At 38.3% G+C, this 18,942-nt stretch overlaps 1 protein-coding gene and 1 long non-coding RNA gene across 2 annotated transcripts; one reads left to right on the top strand and one right to left on the bottom strand.

Annotated features, from left to right (window-relative positions):
• The first annotated feature begins 748 nt into the window (after positions 1 to 748).
• LOC110802756 (uncharacterized) lies at positions 749 to 3,113 on the top strand. The gene is made up of 2 exons (XR_002537308.2): positions 749 to 1,042; positions 2,364 to 3,113. It is a non-coding gene; the product is annotated as an uncharacterized lncRNA (long non-coding RNA).
• Positions 3,114 to 4,143: 1,030 nt separating this feature from the next.
• Positions 4,144 to 4,782, bottom strand: LOC110802761 (uncharacterized). The gene has a single exon (XM_022008209.1). The coding sequence runs from the start codon at positions 4,780 to 4,782 to the stop codon at positions 4,144 to 4,146; it is 639 nt and encodes a 212-aa protein (XP_021863901.1).
• Positions 4,783 to 18,942: the final 14,160 nt, after the last annotated feature.

Genomic DNA, 18,942 nt, shown 5'->3' with positions numbered 1-18,942 from the left:
CTTATGAAACTCTTTTTTCAGCAGCTTCAATCTCTGACATACTCTAAACATTGCACAACCAGTAATATCTACTCTCCAAGCCTGTTCCACTATCTCACCAAACTGTGGTGAATTACACCACATATTGTTGAACTTGAAAGGTTTATGAGATCCATCATGATTGTAGGTGCGAATGATAGCAGGACAATGGTCAAAACTCCCCTCAGGAAGGAAATTTTCCACTGCTTCACTAAACATGTCTAACCAAGGCTGGTTTGCCACCACCCTGTCAATCTTTGACATGACCCTATGGGTACCTTCTTGCTTATTTGTCCAGGTATAGAAGCAACCAGCAGTCTTTATATCTGCAATGGCACAGTTTGAGAAGCAATCTCTCATAGGTTGGACCTCTCCAAGTCTTACAGGGCTACCTATTCTATCTGTCAGATTTAGAACATTGTTAAAATCCCCCATACAGATCCAAGCACCTCTAACACTTCTAGCAATCACCTCCAAATCTTCCCACAGAACTCTCTTATCCCTTGCCTCATTCATGGCATACACAAAGGTGCAGTCAAAGCTTGTTTTCTTACTGCCAGTGGTATTTTGACAGTGGATGAGCTGGCTAGTCATGGAAACAATATTGGCAGTGAAACAATTTGGGTTCCACCCAATAACTATCATTCCCCCTGCATGCTTTGAGATGTCACTACTACAAATACCGTGGTTTCACGACGTCGTGGCCTCGACGCCAAGGGAAGAGCGTTGAACTACATGATTAGTCCGCGCGTCGACTCGACGCCTTGCTGCGTCTTCCAATATTCTCGGCGAATATGAGCGTTGAGAGTTTACTAAATAGCCATGTGAGGCGCACGTGGTCAAACTTTACATCCCTCGGGTCCAATATTAGGGGAAAACTGTCGCCATTCAACCCTAACCACTGCGCGGTGTCTCTCTTTCTTACTTCCCTGCTTCCAGATCTACAATGAACAAAAGCATTTCTCTACTTTAAGATCGACATGAACACATAGTCCTCCGTCAAAATTTCTTACTCAAGTTTTAGGTATTAATTTCTCTCTCTTTATTCAAGCTCTCTTATCATAGTTTTTTCTTATCTTCTTTAGATCTTGAATGTATTACTAGGAATTCGATTTTCTCTTTGTTCTTTGATTGCGTGAATTGCAGGTTTTATCTTATTCTTGCTATGTTGTTATATCTAACAACTCAATTCGAAATCTGTGGATGATAAATTAGTTTTTTCTTATTTTTATATGAGTTTAGGGTTTCTAATCTGCCAATTTTTAGATTGTTTTTTCTTGATTCTTGACTTACCTTCTTCCTTGGTAGAGAAATATCGGATGAATGATAAAAAAAAAAAACAGTTACATTCGACGAAATCTGGTTCCTAAGTTTGGTCTATTCTTGTTAATTTTATATTTGTGTATTAAGGTTTACTTTCGAATTTGGGTAAATTAATGGTTTAAGAGAATATCATAGTCATATTTCATCTATTAAGATTACAATTCTGGTAAATTAATGTTTGGTGCCTCATTGAGAAGAACTGACATTCTTATGTATATTTCTTCTGTAAATTTCAGATATCCAACTAGTTTGTTTCTTCAATTTATTTTCAGGCTAGATTTTGGGGATGTTGCTTTCCCCTATACCATTGCCATGTAATTCTCAATTTCTCTCTTTTCTTTTATAATGCTTTTATAAATCCTCAGTTGGCAATGTTAGTATATTATCCCAAAAATCAAGCTAATGAACTCAACAGAGGTCAATCTACCTTCCTGAAACCTACATATCAATTATCATATGTCCTCTTCTTGTTTTGACTAGTTGGTTATTATGCAGCATAAAATAGTTTTAGGGATTGGTTGTTCGATCTACCTCCCTAAAGATGGAAGTGGCAGTCTAGCTTGCCTTTTAAACTTCGTTGTACTTGCATCTCTAATGTTTCAAGGCCGGAGTTTTCCTTTTAGTTATATGGTTATTGAGTTTTTGTTGTCTGTATCTATTCATTATTAATCCTCTTACAATTTTTTTATCTAATTTGATAATGGCCTACTTTTTATAATTCTTGAGTAGTTTGTGACAGAGTATATATGTAGAAATCTTGAGTTGTATATTTCATGTTTTCATTCTTAGCTTGTGTCTTTCTTAGAGAAGGTCTTTGAAATGCAATCTAAGTTAGAAGGAGTTAAATAAAGTCATTACATTAAGATAATAAGATTTTAAAGTAAAAAATTATGGTTTTAAAGCTATAGACACCATTTTCGTTTGTACTTTATATTTCAGGTTTCTACTAAATTATTGTTATTGTTCATTGCTACATGTTTCAATTTTTCATGTGGTTGCTTCTAAACGCCTATGTATGACAGATATGACTAACACAAGATTACAAGTCATCAAACCGAGGAGAGAGAATTTCAGCATATCACGGAAAGAGGAGTCGTATAATGTTCTTCCTTTACGACTCACATGAAACGAATTTTCCATTGAGATGAGAGAGGAACGAGGAGCCAAAGGATCACTTTGTTGATTGATAACATGTCCCTTGAGAAGGTATCCCTTTCAGTGGCGGTGCCAGAAAATTCGTACTACGGGTTCGAAATTCAAACTCAAGCTATGTTTTTAATACGAAATATTAAACAGTACTTTTGATACCATACATAAGATACATTAAAATTTTAGCAACACGATTTATAGTCTAAAATTTAATTAGGACGCAAAAAAATGGGAAGAAAAGATGCTAAAGTTAGCAAATTTTCATATTTTAAAAGTAACTTTATATAGGAATTAGTTTAAAAAATATATTGTTTTAGAAAAACAAATAAAAAAATAAGGAGGAAAGGGATTTGATCCCCTGACCTTTGTTATGATTAGAAAAGCAAAAACCACTGCAGCAACTCTTTTGTTTTGTCATATTCCGCGTTTACTAATACTTGTCCGTGTTTTGTTTTGTAAAACCTGCCAGATTTTTAGTTTAGCTAGTAAGGGTTCAGTTGAACCCACTGAACCCTTACTAGCACCGCCCCTGATCCCTTTCTATATTCACCCTACCGGGCTATTGCAAATCAATTTTATGTCTATCAGTTATTATCTTTAATGCCACCTTAAAGTGGCAACGACTCTCGTTTTCCTGGCTAGCTTCATATATAGTTTTAGAGTTCAATTCTTATGAATTCCTATACCTTACTGCGATACTAAATTTTCTATGACAAATAAATCTTTTGCATTATTCTTAAATTAGGTATAACCTTGCATTAAAGGAATTACAACTAGCTAAGCTAGCACCATTGAATGTGATAACTGACTATACACATACATCCATATAGTTGGAAAAAAGAGCTTATACAAACAAATTTGGATGCTATTTGATCTGGTGATTTGGGTTCATTTAGATTAAATATTCCAGCCAACATAATCTTTTGGACGCTTTTCTGCGTGAAGAACATTAAATAGGCTAGTGTTGGAGGAAGCGGGAAAATGAATATCTGGACGCCTAAATGCGTCGTAATTCTCGACGCCAACACAAGAACTCTAGACTGCAAAAAGCGTCATAATTGTCGACGCCAAAAAGCGTCAAGAAAATCTCGACTCAAGTTTTCTCGACGCTTTTAGAAAGCGACGAGAGCAATTTTCTCGATGCCTTGTAGCGTCGAGAAATGGCTAAAAAAGCGTAGCTAAAACGTGCGTTTTGTAGTAGTGTGTTAGAAAAAAAACACCAACTAGGACAAACAGTTATGTACATGGATCCAAGGTTTGAAACCTTGACTCCTGTTTCTAAGAGGCTGAACAATTGATTTTTTATTTAGGCCCCTTATGTTCCAGCAAAGGATGCTATCCATGTTGGCTAGGGGGAATCATCCCCTGTACAACATGGTCTCCTGGTTGTTCAGCACACTCTCCCTCCATTAAGCTCCTTGGTGATACATGTTCACAGTCCAGTATAATAAAAGAGTTTCTAACAGGTGTAGGTGTATGCACTTTGTTGGTTCTGATTGGCCTAAGGGACCTTGTCACCACCTGAAACCCATCACCTTCACCCTTCTGTGCTTGATGTGGGATAGGTTTAGGTCTCAAAACTGCTTTTGTTTTCTTGGTGCATTGGTCAATGGAATGCCCCATACCCTTACACACATCACAAACTGTTGGCTTTCATCCATACACCACCTTCTGGCTAACCATCTCTCCATCAACATTCTCATACTCCACTGTCTCTGGTAACTCCTGTGATAGGCACACCTCCACCAAGACCCTGGCATATTGCAGCTTCTCTCTTCTCTTGGTTGCTTGATCCATCTTCACAGGATTCCCCACCATCCCTGCAATTTTATACAGGCTCTTCTCACCCCAATACATGAAGTTCAACTGTGGGAATTGAATCCAAATGGGAACAGATCGAATTTCATCCTTATTGATACTCATTGTTTTCTCCCATGGTTTCACAATGAAAGGCTTCTTATTAAAATATTGGTACCCTAGATTGAGCACCTTGTCCCTGTTCTCCAGAGTAGTAAATCGCACAATATGAACCCCATTACCTAGAGCTGCTACTTTGTCTACACCCATTTTCCCCCAAATTCGTCGAACAAAACCCTCAATTACATGAGATGGTGGATTTTCCCCCAACACAAAACAGACCACAGATGATTCCCAAAATTGAATTTCATCACATATATCATCCTGTGTAATTTTGACTCTAGGTCTATGAAAATCCGGCATCCTTACTGAGTTAGGACTAACATGTATCATTGAATCAACATTTAATGGCACATCAGCTGATTTATCAGACATTGAAGAAAAAATAGAGCATACCTCCCGCAAGCTGGTGGATTTCGCATCCACGGTGGCCGGAGCACCTCGCACCACTCCTAACCACTCAGAACATTGGCGCCTGACTTCTGATTATCGACGGAGCTCCGCCAACCCTGAAACTGGAGTGAAAATCTCCTCCTCAACCGCTACCTCCAGAGTTGGAATACCCGCTAATTCCGTCATCGAACGGTGCTTCATGGCCGCCGACGAGGATGTCGGACCCCGTGGCTTGTTACTGTTCCCTTTGCTGCCACCCTTCTTCCTCCCCATGACTCTCCTACAAAGGCGACGATGTCGCGTGTAGAGTACGGGTACCGAGAGAAAATCCTAGAGAGAGAAAAAAGTTATTAACCCGATCTTGTTTTATTGGTTATCCATTTGGGAAGAAAGGATGGCGTCTCTATGATCTAGGGACTAATGAGTTTTTTGTGAGTAATGATGTACAATTTTGAGGATCAATTTCCTTATCTCGAGTCACTTCCCGATTAAAAATGAGTGCAATAGGAAAAGTATTTTGCATCGCCACCGGTGTAGGTTGATGAGTCTTACGATGCAATGGAGGGCATTATCACACCGAGTATTTCGGGCTCTAAGGATGAGAATGATGGGCTACAACTCCAACACAACGTTGCTAGCACTTTTGATGAGGGTGCATTAGTTAGTGTATCTAATGGGCATGTAACACCTAATGTGCAAGATGTCCAAGTATTACAACATTCAAATCAGCAAGAAAATAAAAGCAATAATAGCGCTAAAGGCAATAGTGGAGTTAGTAATATGTGCAGGCAAGGGACGCTGGGAGTTCATGATGTTGGGCACGATGGTGCGCGTGGGAATGGACAGAGTATTATTTGTAATGACACTGTTATAGTTGAACAATTGATCGACGATGAGAGAATTCTTTCAGTGCCCTTAAACTTAAGGGGGAGTGTAGACGAGTCTGCTCTTGGCCGTGGTCATCGTACGAAAATCCCGTCGTCTAAATTGTGTGGTTATGTTACTAATACTGTCATTACTGAAAATATAGACCCGTCTTCATCAACTGTTGTCCCTCCTCAATCACGTCCGTCGGGTACTCCTTTTCATATAGCTTGTTATGTTGAAGATAATAAATTTTCTGTGAGACACATGTGTTTTTTGATGGCTATTACAAAAGGTAAGGAACCAACTTCTTTTAAAGAAGCCGTTAAGCACCCTGGTTGGCGAAAAGCAATGCAAGAGGAAATTGATGCTCTTGAACGTAGTGGTACGTGGACCGTGGAAGTGAAGGAAATAATGCCCTTGGTCCAAGTATGCATATAATGTTATGTCTAATAAATGCGGTTCAGTATTAATTAACAAGTTAATAATTCAGTGAGATCAAGTGAGCTGAATGCCAAGCTAGAGGCCGCTTCAGTTCAAGGGGAATTAATGATATTAATCCACAGCTTACTCTTGACTGAACCCGTAGGGTCCCACAAATAGTACGCAAACGGATCAAGTATTTAATGGAATTAAATACTCCATCTATGGATATTCGGAATCGACGGATCTTGGTTTCAGTGGGAGCTGAGATCGTCAAAGGCAAGCAAATGAATACTCCGGAAACGATGATGTTGCGGGAAACGGAAATATGGATCGTATCGGAAGTATAAATATTATCCAAGTCGTAGATGTTGCCGGAAACGGAAACATGGTACGTATCGGAGAATATTAATGGAAATGTAAATATTGCCGGAATCGGAAATATTGCCGGAAACGGAAATATTGTCAGAATCGGATATATTATCGGAATCGGAAAATAATTCCGAAAACGGAAATATTAAATATTTGTTCGAAACGGAAATTAATTCTGGAATCGAAAATATTAAATATTGTTCGTATCGGAAATAAATTCCGGGTTCGGGAATTTAATCGGAAAGCGTATCGTACGAATTAGCATCGGACGAGGCTTGCTAGACGAAGGCCCAGCACGAGGCTAGGCCAACGCCCAGCAAGCCACACGCCAAGTGCTCGACCAGGCCCAGCGCAAGGCCAGGCCCAGCCAAGCATTGGCGGGCGCGCACGAAGCTGATGGGCTGCGAGGCCGCATGCGCTGTGCGCTCGGCGTGGGCCGCAAGGCTTGCGTGCGGGCGTGCATATGTGTGTGTGTGCTCGTGTTCGTAATGAATCCTAATCCTATCGGAATTCGTGCATTGATTAAATCCTAATCCTAAAAGATTAAATTTATTATTTAGAGTTTTAATGGGATTCTAATTAATTAATCCATATCCTAGTAGGATTATAATTCCTTTCCATAAACTCTATAAATAAGGGCCTAGGGACACATATTTGATAGATGATTTTGAAGTATTCAAAGGTAAGATTTTTAAGCAAAAATCAGCCAAACACTTGCAACCCAAATAGGCGAAAATCCTAGTAACCTTAAGGGCGATTCTAGTTGGTCAAGCTTAAGGCGGATCCGGACGTGCTGTGGACTATCTACGAAGGGACGACACTTGGAGTCCTAAAGACTTGTTCTTGTTCGGTTCGGGCGCAGCTAGGGAGGGCACGCTACAAAGTGTATGCATCTGAATTATGCCAAATGATTATGTGTAAATAATATGTTTCCTGGCATTAAGGTTTTCCGCATGATTTATGTTTTGTCATATGTATCATAACCTAACAGTGGTATCACGAGCCTCTTATTATTTTCATAATCTAAATTGCATGAACATGGTTAAATTTTACAAATTTGCAAAGAATTAAAGCGGTAATTAATTTTCGTAATTAATTGCAAATTGCGTTTATTTAATTATATGTACGCAGTTTTTCGGCAGTTTCTTCGTTACTCATCCAAATCGTGTGGTTTTGTGTCAATTCCGCATGTAAAAGGCATTCTAAAATTTTTACAAAAATAATAATTTTCGGCCGAACCCAGAATTCCCAAATTCGAAGCCTGACTATGACTTTTAGGAGGTTTTAGTTTTTCGAACGCAAAAGTTTGTAAATTTAAGATGTTAAATTAAGTATTTGCGATTCTTGTTGATAAATCTTGAGTTTTTGATTGACCTACTGTATATGTTTAACAATTATGAATGCCTAGACTTGTTAATTATACAACCTAATTTGTAATTATGATTAATTTGTTGAAATTCGAATAATGTAGAATTGATTTGTTTTTCATAATTAATTAATAATTTAATTAGGTACCAATGATTAAAATCGACCATAAAAATTGTTAATTTATGTTAAAATTTTAATTTTTATGACCTAGATTTGAATCCATGTTAATCGGAAATTAATTGATTTTCGATTTTTCGCCCTAAAATTATGAAATTAATATGTTTTATTAATTTGTCATTAATTTTAAATTAAAATTTTTAATTTTTTATGAAAACGCTCATGAATGTTGCACGCACAAAGCAATGGAAGCTACATGTTACCCTTAAGGGGTGTTGTATAGTGCGGGCACGCGACGACGAGCAAGGGAGCTCGTCGCCCGTGCGGTACGAATGCAGCAAGCAACATAGCGTAGCGCGCGCGCAAAGCAAAGGAGCTGGCCGTGTGTGCTATGCGATGGGCGTGGGCGAGGGGCAAGGCAAGCGAGCAGTCGCGTGTGGGCAGCAAGCGAGCTGCGCCACAGCGCGCACTGCCTCGCGCCAGCGAGCGAAGGCTCGGGCCAGCGAGCGAAGGCTCGCGCAGCGAGTGCTGGCTCGCCTGCAGCGAGCGGTGCCTTGCGAGGGTGAGCAGCAGCAGACGCGACACAGCACAGAGGCTGCGCGCATCGTGGCCAGCGATGGTTGCGTGTGCGTGTGGCCTATGGTTGTGCATTGCGTGATGATGTGCGTACCTTGTGTTACGATTAAATCGTTTTAAATTTTAATTTGAGATTTTCAGTTCGAGTAATTTTAATTAATTTAAAATTAATAATTTAAATTGTTTTCTTGGATTTTAATTTTGAATATTATAATTATTATAAATTTTAATTTATTCTAATTATTTTACTAAAATTAAAAACCTTGAATTAATTTAAATTCGACTGAAAATAAATTAAATAAATGGATTCAATTATAAATTTATATGAGCTTTAAATTTTAATTAAATTTGTATGTTTCCGGTTAGACTAGAAATACATTTTTATGTTTAAAATTAGTAAAGCATGTGAATTTATTGGTTTAAGTGGGAGCAATTTTAGTCATAAACTCTTGATTAGGTCTACAAACCAGCTATGTGGGCCATTCATGATAATGAATAGGTGAATGGTATATATTGTATATGTACTATTTTGCAGGTTATGAAGTGACTAGTATGGCCCAAATAGGATAGAAAATATGGTCTGCGTACCATTAATTTGAATGTAATTGGTCTAAAGCACCAAATTTGTTTTTAAATTCAAATATGGTCTGCGTACCATCAAATAGTTGTAATTAGTTTAATTATAGCTTATCTTATTTGAAGAAAATGGCGCCTCCCACTGAGATTTTCAAGACGGACTTTGAAGTTGGAGCTTCAAGATGAAGTCGGACCATACTAGATCACATTTATCTTATGCATGTTTTAAGTTATTTATTGCTTTTAAATATATCTTAAATATGCATGAGATTGTGGCTTGATTATGTTGCATGATTAAGGATTTTAGTTCACTTAAAATCTAACCAACATAGTAAGAGCCTTAAGTTCCAAACTTAAAAATTGAGTTAAAAGGTGCCATGCCAAAATAACACTTACTTGGATAACCTTTACATCAATCTAGTAATAGATTACACTCAGCGAGGTGTTACTTATTGATCCTAAAGGGGTAAGGTACACAAATAATTGTGAGTACATGTTAGTTTTGGTGAAACTCAACGATATAAGTAAGGAGTCCTTTTATGTCGTGGCAAATTCGATAGGTTTACCTAATAAGTTCTTAGACGTACCTATCAACCAAGAGTAGTTTCTAGACTATTAGCAAAAGACTTTTGCTTACCTAAAATATTTTAGAATTGAGTCAAAATACATAATGTGCTTAATTCTTCAATGATTTTAGGGTCTTGGAATCATTTTATTCACACCTGCCGGAACAATAAATTCGAATAAAATGCTAATGACTTGTTTAAATTGCATGAATGCTTTAATTTTCAAGTTATTACTCATGATAAATGTTTAGACTTTGCATGCTTCAATGTATGTTTTAATTATTGTTTATAATTAAATATCTTACACTGCAGTAAATCCTTTTAGAAAGGTAACAGTAAATTTCCTCGATTGGTAATGAATCCAAGAACGATGCACGGAAATGAGAGAAAATGAGCAGTTTAAAATGTACGTTTCTTTTAGCGACTTTTATGGTTGTTTTCGAGTATCAAATTCGAATGGCGAACCGATTGGTGCTTGTGAATTCAAAATACAATGTAGTTTTGAGATCATAAAGCATTGAGTTTAAACGCTCATCTTTACCAATGGTTAACAACCTAAAATCTTTTTTCCATTTAATTCTCGAATGAGCCTAGTCCCTAGACATTCGAATAGATCGATGCTTAGAGAACTTCAGAAGCTTTTGGTAAGATCATCTAGTTGAAACAAAATATTCAACATAAAATGGTAAGAACCTTGTTGGAGTGACATTAGACATGTCCAACAAAGTATAAAAGTCAACACTAGAGAATTCAATTCTTAAGACTATAAGAAAGGGTACAAGAAATAGGAAAACAAGGAACAAGTGAAAAGGAATTTACAATTCCGTTTCTACCTATAAGTTTATGTTTAAAGAGAAGTAACCTAGCAATTAAACTTCCTTGGTATCATATACCGCTTGAGGTTCTTACTTCGGTAATAACTCAAACAATGGAAGCTAGGATACACTAATGACCTACAAGTGGGAAATGAAGCATGGCAATGCTACATTAGTTGTAGGGTCATCTAGTTTGTTTTAAGTCCTTTCAAGGCTGGAACTTAATGGCTATTTTGTTCCATAATCAGCATACCTAAATTTCTGCTTCAAACACAGAAAGACTCGCATTCAAGAAAAACAAAAACAATGTTTGTTTGTTTATTTGAATGAAATGGTCATTTACGGGTTGAGTCAATATGCTTGATTAAAACAAACAAATCTTTAACAATAAGAACTTTACTAGGTTCAAATTAACCCCTTGATTTGAGTTCCACTAATCTTTGGCATTGTTACTTAGACCATGTCAACAAGTTAACATTCAAAAGCTCTATTCTGATGGACTTTTGAAATTGATTGATTTCTAGATCAATTCAAGACAGGCTAGTCTTACTTGTTGAAAGTAACAAAAGATATGAACTATTGTTAGAACACCTAGACAATAGAGTTCAAAGCTAAAGAAAGAGATTTTACGACTTTATTATTTCACTTAGATTTGAGTGAATATTGGTTTATTTACTCAAAGTGATATAAGTTTGAATCTGTTTGGCTAGTTCAAAGATTCAGAAGTATAAAATCCACTTGTCAAGAAATCATAAAGATCTAGGTTAGAACATGTTGATGATTACTTAAGTCAAGAATGATCATCAATGATTGTGTGTTGTAATTTCACGATCTAGCTCCATAAGATATGGCATATCTAAGTTGGAATGATCGAAGTCAATTAGTACTTGATTCGATCAATGATGAATCATAAAGACTTTTCCTATAATTTCTAAAACAAAATGCTCAACTACCACCAAATTAAACTAAACCAAATTCGTCAAAGCTATTGAAAAGTAATTTCAGAATATCTTTTCAGTAAATTATATATCTAAAGAGTTGCTAAACTCAGTGGGAGCTTAGTGTTTGTTATTTGACAAACTAAGGCCCAAGTATGGATATATGTTTCATTGTGATTTATTCAAATGAGACACAAGGGTATTGTTTCTACCACGAATTTTTGAGAACATAATGTTTGTTTGCTCGAAATAATGTCCTTTTGGAGATTCGTTTCCAAAATGACAAGTGGGAGAAAATGGACCTTGAAAGTCTTCGAGGCGAACAACAAACATAAATGGACATTCTGGAGGCTTTTTGAAGTTCTTTAGAAAATCCGAACACTTATTCTTTAAGGACTTTAGAAGTGGCTTTAAAGAATAGACATCTCTTAGAAGACTTTACAAGTGCTTCAAGGAGAACAGAATATTCAAAGGATTTTCAAGTGGCTATTGATATTCTATTGTTTGATGTTCTATACCCAAGTAGGCATAGAGTTCAAGTCACTGAAACTATGAGATTCTTCTATTAGATAGTGAAGAAACATGGAGTTCAAGTCACTGAAGCTACGCGATTCTTCTATTAGATAGTGAAGAAACCTACAACTTGCAGTCAAACTATTATCATGAGTTTTTGACATGTGAGAAAGCTATGATGAAACCCAGATTCCCTAAAATGGTTAGAGGCCATATAGAGGCCATAAAACATACTCAAAGTTTTGATGACAAAATTGAAATTTTGTTGATTTGCAAGAATAAGTTTCACACCTATTGGTTGCAAGTTTGTTTTAAGGATAAAAACCATCAAACATGGAATTGTGTTCACAACACAAAGCTAGATTAGTTGCTAAAGGTTACAAGCAAATTCACGGTGTGGATCGTGTTGAAACCTCATGCAAAATCGTAATGCTAAAGTCTATAATTCAAGCAATGATTGCATATTGGTACATATGGCAATTGGATGACAAAACGTATTCCTCAATCAAATGTTGGAATAAATTATGTACATGGTATGTCATAGGATTTGTGGATCCAAATAAATGCTTGAAAATGAAAGCTAGATTATGAAATCTAAGTACATATTTAAGCAAGCAATTGGGAATTGGAACTATATTTTAGTGTAACTAATAAGTATTTTAGTTTCATGAAATGTACATGATTCTTATGGATATATAAGAAGTATAGTGGGAGTACATAAAACTTAATTGGTCCTATGTGTGTCATACACATATCTCTCTATTGTGAAATACATTCAAATGCTAATAACTTAGATTTGAAAATTATTCATCAATGACGGACCAAGGCGAAACTTAATGCATACTGGGTATTAAGATCTATTGACAAAGATCTTATGATATTGTTTTGGATTAAGTAATGGCATTTACTAAATCAAACACGAAAGACTCCATTGGAGATATTCGACTCATATGAATAAATCTAAGTAAAAGATGTTTGAACTATGTATAAGCGTTTACTAAGTTAAACATCAAAGGATCTAAGTAAGATTCTTAATGTAGACACGTACTTTTGTCCCCATTCCCGAAAGGGAAGGTTTGATGATGAAAGCATAAATCTCCACTTGACAACGCATCTCCTATAAAATAACGAATCTCGATCACCCCTTTTCATTTCACCCGAAACCTGCTATTTATAGAAACCTGCTATTTTGAAACCTGCTAAAAATAGTAACTGCCGTAATAGGTAGTTGTTAAAAGTGGCAAGTCATAAAAGATAGAAACCTGTCAGAATTAGGTGTTGCACTCCAACATAAATCCTAAATGAGATAGAGATTACGAGAGAATCCTATTCCTAATATGATTCGAAAATAAGAGTCACGTATTAATTAAAATCCTAACGAGCCTAGAGTTCGTAACGGGCCCAGACGCATTCCGTCATAAGGTTAATACGCACTAAAAGACTCAATTAAGTCTCAAACACTCCGGATTTTAGGAATCCGAATCTGACTAAGAAAACAGCCCAGACCCTATTTTCAACGCCTGGTTTTGGGCGCCGAAATCTTCGGCGCCCAGGCCTGGGCGCTGGAATTACCTGGGTACGTGTTTTTTCCTAATTCTTCGTGGATTAGAGCTCTACAATTCTATCTTTCCACGAACTCTTTTCTATAAATATAGCCCAAGTTCGACATGAAAAGATACAACACACAATTATTATTTCTGAGTATTGACTCCAACCCCTAAGCCTAAGCCTCACGCTGCGAAATTGATCACGCGTTCTGTCGCAATCGATCCATAAATCGAACAGAACGTATCTTGTCCCGTACCTTGAGATTCGTTAAATAAAAGGAGAAATAAAAAAATCAAAGTGGTTAGTTTTCTGAGAACCGTGACGCACCTCTCAAGGGTGCGTGGTAATGTGTCCCTTTTCTATGATTTAATTGCTTTCCTCGCCCTTTTGATGAACTGTTAAACTAACTAAATCTGATTGTTCTATCACGCCTAATAAATATGATATTTTTGGGAAATTGGATTATCATGCTAGGTCCCTTAATACAATCTAAATCAGATAATCGCGCTCGATCTAGTACTATATGTTGCATATTGTTAAAATCAACTCAGATTAGTTTAATAGTTAACACATATCCCTTCAATTATTTATGCTGAACTAGTAAGGATATCCTGCCTCTGGAGTTATCGAAGAGCGAGTAATCCTCTCGGTAGTTACAGTCCCCCGAACCCTCAATCTCTACCTTGCGGGTGTATGTTGAGAGATCCCCACACCAGGGATCACAAGGGAACCTACGGCCGTCGTGGTCAAACATAATTGCACTCCCTTTATGTGACGATAACCGGGTTTTGTCAGTTTTTCTCATTGTCGTTAAAAACTGAATGGCGACTCCTATATTACTAGTCAATTGGGTGTGAACTCACAGGAAATCCAATTACACTTGATTTGACAAAAAGAAACGTCACACCCACGAGGGACAAGGTCACGCATTAGCCTCGTGCTTTTTCGACCACTGGGGATAGTGAAGGAAATACTCGTGCTCGTAGGTAATCAAAATAGCCGAAGGGTGAAACGATCCTACCCCGCGTTTATTTCCCCATCAAGTTGGGACGACCTGAAAATCAGCATATTAATGTGAACGGACAGAACCGCATAACGAATCTTGGCTCCCTTAGATGTTTCATCTCGGGAGTTGGGACTAAGGATACCCATCGTCAACCGAGGGGTGCATACGCTTCGGATGTTGTCCACTCGGCACTTTCGCTAGTAGTACACCCGTCCCAAACCCAATCGCTCGCCCATTAGGTCCCTCTCATTGGTGCATGCCCCCTTGGCTTACATCGTGATTGACCTCTTGGGCGAAATTCGTCTGTTGAAGGCACTACCTCGACCGAGGCATGTGTTGGATCTGCGATAGAAGCGGTACCAAGCCAGGCGCAAAAACTACCCATAGAAGCCTATCATAAACTACATGACATATTATTATTGCCTCATGATGTAATGTTAGTTATGTGTAGCGAAATATGTGATTGTGTGTGACAAAAAATGTTAGAAAACCAACGACCTTAAAAAATTGCCCAAACGTTCATAAACTAATTGGCCAAAGAGTTATACCGAAATACGTGTTCTGCAAACCCGAACGATCGCCACGAAAATAAGCGACATTCGGGATGGCCTGTAACGAATCCCACAAACGCTGCACAACGCGTAAAGGACGTTATTAGGCAAGCACGCAAAATCAAAGTCGCATAAACAAAAAGTAGACGCAAGCAGAAAACGAGAACCAGCCAGGGACGCATTTTCAGCGCCCCTGGCTGGGCGCCAAAATTTCTCACGCCCAACGCTGGGCGCTGAAGTTGCTGCCTGGCCTTTTGGTCAGGCACAATAGCCTCGGTGCCCGTGCATAAAGTATACGTAGCAGTAAAGAAAATTCGTGAAAATTGCTGCGAAGGCGTATGAAAAGGCACTCGATTCTAAAAGCGACTTGTAAAAAATAAAATAACTCTTTATGTCGTTGTTAGGCCTCCTATGACGACAATGTTCGGCTCCAAAACCGAGCACGTTAATCGAAATAACCTTGAATGTCACATGGGCAAAGTATTCAAAAAATGATGTTCGAATAAAGTCTTCAAGAAAAAATAAATGTTCAAATAAAAAATAAATAAATCCGAGTCTATACTAGGCTATGCCAAAGTACAATCCAAATCCTAAGTCTTAGTTGTCTTATCCATAGAATCGGTCCTAATGCTTGGTGTCGTTCTGCAAGTTAAAAGGTTAAACCATATTGAGTCTCCCTTCCTAACATTTAAATCAATAAGCACCCATATGTAATTGTCATCCCTTGCTAAGAGTCTACGGCCTCAATACTCTCTCCCACCAATAAAAATAATATATTATAGTATTTGCAAAATGGAAACAGTCACATGCATTCTGAAAATCATTCCCCTACAGTCGCACAACCCCCAAAGTGAGCCTAAGGTGTCAATACCATTAGCAAAAATTAATGGCATCAAGGCTTATGATCACATTGGGTCACGACTATTATAGTCCTCTCGAGCCATTCGCTCCTTTAAATACTCCTAAGTACGGACTAAAAGATTTTCCATGAGTGCAACATGACCAACCATGAAAATACCCAAATCGGCATACCATAAGGCTACCATTGGGATAAAGCAATACACACTAAGAGAGAAGCCGCACTAATGATTCTAGTCTTGCAAAAATGAAAATTCGATCTCCCCAACTAACTACCTTTCCAACATTATCAAACCAAGAAAAATTGTTAGTAGACGTGCAAAAAAACTTCTTCTCTCTTCTCTCTCATGGTGTGGTGTACGTTAAGGTTAACTTACTAACGTGCGCCAATCTTGAAAATGGCGAGGAAGAGGAAAACGCAGAAGCTTGAGATTGCTCAAGTTAATGAGGAAGCCTCTTCTCTTCTTCATCAAGAAGTTTCGAGGCCTAAGAACCAGAACCAACTCAGAAAATAAATACCCATTCCTGATGAACCTCGGGTTAGTGCGGGTCTGGTGACACCAGTTACGCTGCCTCATTCTGACCATGTGCTGCCGTCGATGGAACGTCTAGATAACTTTCAAGCTTACCAGGACTCGGCTGGTTAGTCGCAGTCAGTGCGCACTGATGTAAATCGACCGCCATCGCTGGTTGAAGCTCTGGAAGAGTTTTACGAAGATAGCCATCGAATGGTGGTGGGAAAGGATAGGGTGGACCTCCTGGTGAGAAGTGTTAATGCTGGACTCAAGGAGATGCACCACCAGAGTGTGATGAAGGAGAACCCAGGTGTAGATCCAGCCCAGAAAACAGAGGATGTCCGTACAGAAACAGAGTGTGAGATGAATGGTGCGCAGCCAGCTCAACGGCGACTGGATATGGAACCAAAACCATGGGTGAGTCTATTCAAAGGTAGTACACTCCCTTCTAAAGGTTTTGCGTTGAATTTTATTGCTCCCACAGTCTGTGATGGTAAACCCATAGCTGTACTTGATAAGCATGAGATTCAAAAAATGAATGATCTATGGGGAAATGCAGTTGTCATGTATGTAGTTGGGGAAAAACCTTCAATTGGTGCTATTTTGAGATTCATTGCAAAAGAATGGCACCAAGTTGGTAAACCTCAGATTTTCCTCCATGATGAGGGCTATTTTGTAATCAGATCCCAGTCAAAGAAGGATAAGGAATCAGTTCTGGTGGCTGGTCCTCATATGTTCTTTGGCAAACCTATGATTGTTAAACCTTGGACAGCAAGTTTTAATTTCCAGGAGGAAATATTGAGGGTAGTTCCAGTGTGGGTTAGGTTGCCTAACTTACCACTGAGCTGTTGGGGGGGGGGGGGGTGATTCATTGAGCAGAATAGGGAGTTTGCTTGGAGATCCTCTATATGCTGATGAATGTACTTCTAAACAACAAAGAATTTCATTTGCTCGAATTCTCATTGAGGTGGATGTAACTGGTGACTTGCCTAAATCTGTGCAGATTCAGGACCCTATGGGTAACATTGTTAAACAGGTGGTTGAGTTTGAATGGCTACCACCTTATTGCCAGAAGTGTAAGATTGTGGGGCATGACTGTACTCAGACAAGAGTCAATACCACAAGATTTAGGCCAGCTGATGTTCAGAGAAAGAAGGTTGTGAAGGTGTGGAAACCTAAAGCAGTGCAGCCAACTGTTGAACCAAAAACTACTGATGAGTTGACTGTTAATGATGCTGTACAAGAGGATGATGGGGAGAATGGAGAGTTATCTGTTTATGATAAGCCTTTTACTCCAATTGCTCCAGTGCTTGATGAAGGGTGGAGAGTTGTTTCAAGGAGAAGAAGAGATATTAGAACTCCAGCTCAGACTATGGGGCTTGCTGAGGTCCATTTGAATGGGGAGGAATTGGTTGCTGGTAGTGAGGGAGTGGAATTCCCAACTGATCCACCATGAACATTAGTACCTGGAATGTGAGGGGATTGAATGATCCCATTAAAGTAGTTGAAATAAAGAAGTTTTTAGCTAGTAATAACATTAGTGTTGTAGCTTTGTTAGAAACTAAAGTTCAGGAGAAGAATAGTTGTAAAATCCAGAAGAAAATAGGGGTTGGGTGGCAGTGGATTATGAATTATGAGCACTCTCCTAGGGGAAGGATATGGATTGGTTGGAAGCATGCCTTGGTGTCAGTTAAGCTTATCCAAAAAACTGAATTTTGTGTTCACTGTCATGTTACTACAAAGAATGGCTTGTTTGATACTATCTTTTCAGCTGTGTATGGTTTGCACTCTGTTGATACTAGAAGACCTATGTGGAGAGAGATCACTACTTTCAGTAGTACTGTTAATTGTCCTTGGCTTGTCATGGGGGATTTCAATGCAGTTTTATTAGCTGCTGATAGGGTAAATGGCAATGCAGTTACAGAAGGAGAAACTAAGGATTTTGATAGCTGTATGGATGCTGCAGGGTTGGCTGAGCTTAAGAGTTGTGGGAGTTACTATTCTTGGAGAAATAAGGGGCAAGGTAACTTGAGAATTTGTTCCAGAATAGATAGGGCCATTGCTAATGCATTGTGGCATTCTAAGTTTGTTGATGCTGTGGTGGATTATTTACCTCCAGGAATATCTGATCACTCACCTCTGGTTATGTCTTGTAATATCCAACTGGGAGGAGGGAGTAGACCCTTTAAATTTTTTAACTATATGGCTGATCATGTTCTGTTTCTTGATGTGGTTAAAAAGGGATGGGATGTGTCCTGTCCAAGGGGTGGAGCCATGTTCAAGGTTTGGACTAAGCTGAAAGCAGTAGAGCAAGGATTGAAGGAGCTACATCATAAATATTTTGCTAAGCTTGATGAGAGAATTGAGGGGTTAAGGGCTGATTTGGGTCAAATTCAGATTCAGTTAGCTTCTTGCCCTACTGATAGCAATGTGCAACAAAGTGAGAGGGATTGTAGTGAGACTCTTAAGAAGTTCTTGCATATTCAGGAGAGTGCATATAGACAGAAAGCAAGAATTCAGTGGTTGCAAGTAGGAG

This window comes from Spinacia oleracea, chromosome 6 (genome assembly GCF_020520425.1).
Source record: "Spinacia oleracea cultivar Varoflay chromosome 6, BTI_SOV_V1, whole genome shotgun sequence".
Lineage (NCBI taxonomy): Eukaryota > Viridiplantae > Streptophyta > Magnoliopsida > Caryophyllales > Amaranthaceae > Spinacia > Spinacia oleracea.
The sequence above is the reverse complement of the archived record's forward strand: the minus strand, read 5'-3'. Positions and strand labels throughout refer to the sequence as shown.

Bases quoted from the DNA above. Each gene is read 5' to 3' on its own strand.
- LOC110802761 (XM_022008209.1), bottom strand. From the start codon at position 4,782: ATGTCTGATAAATCAGCTGATGTGCCATTAAATGTTGATTCAATGATA.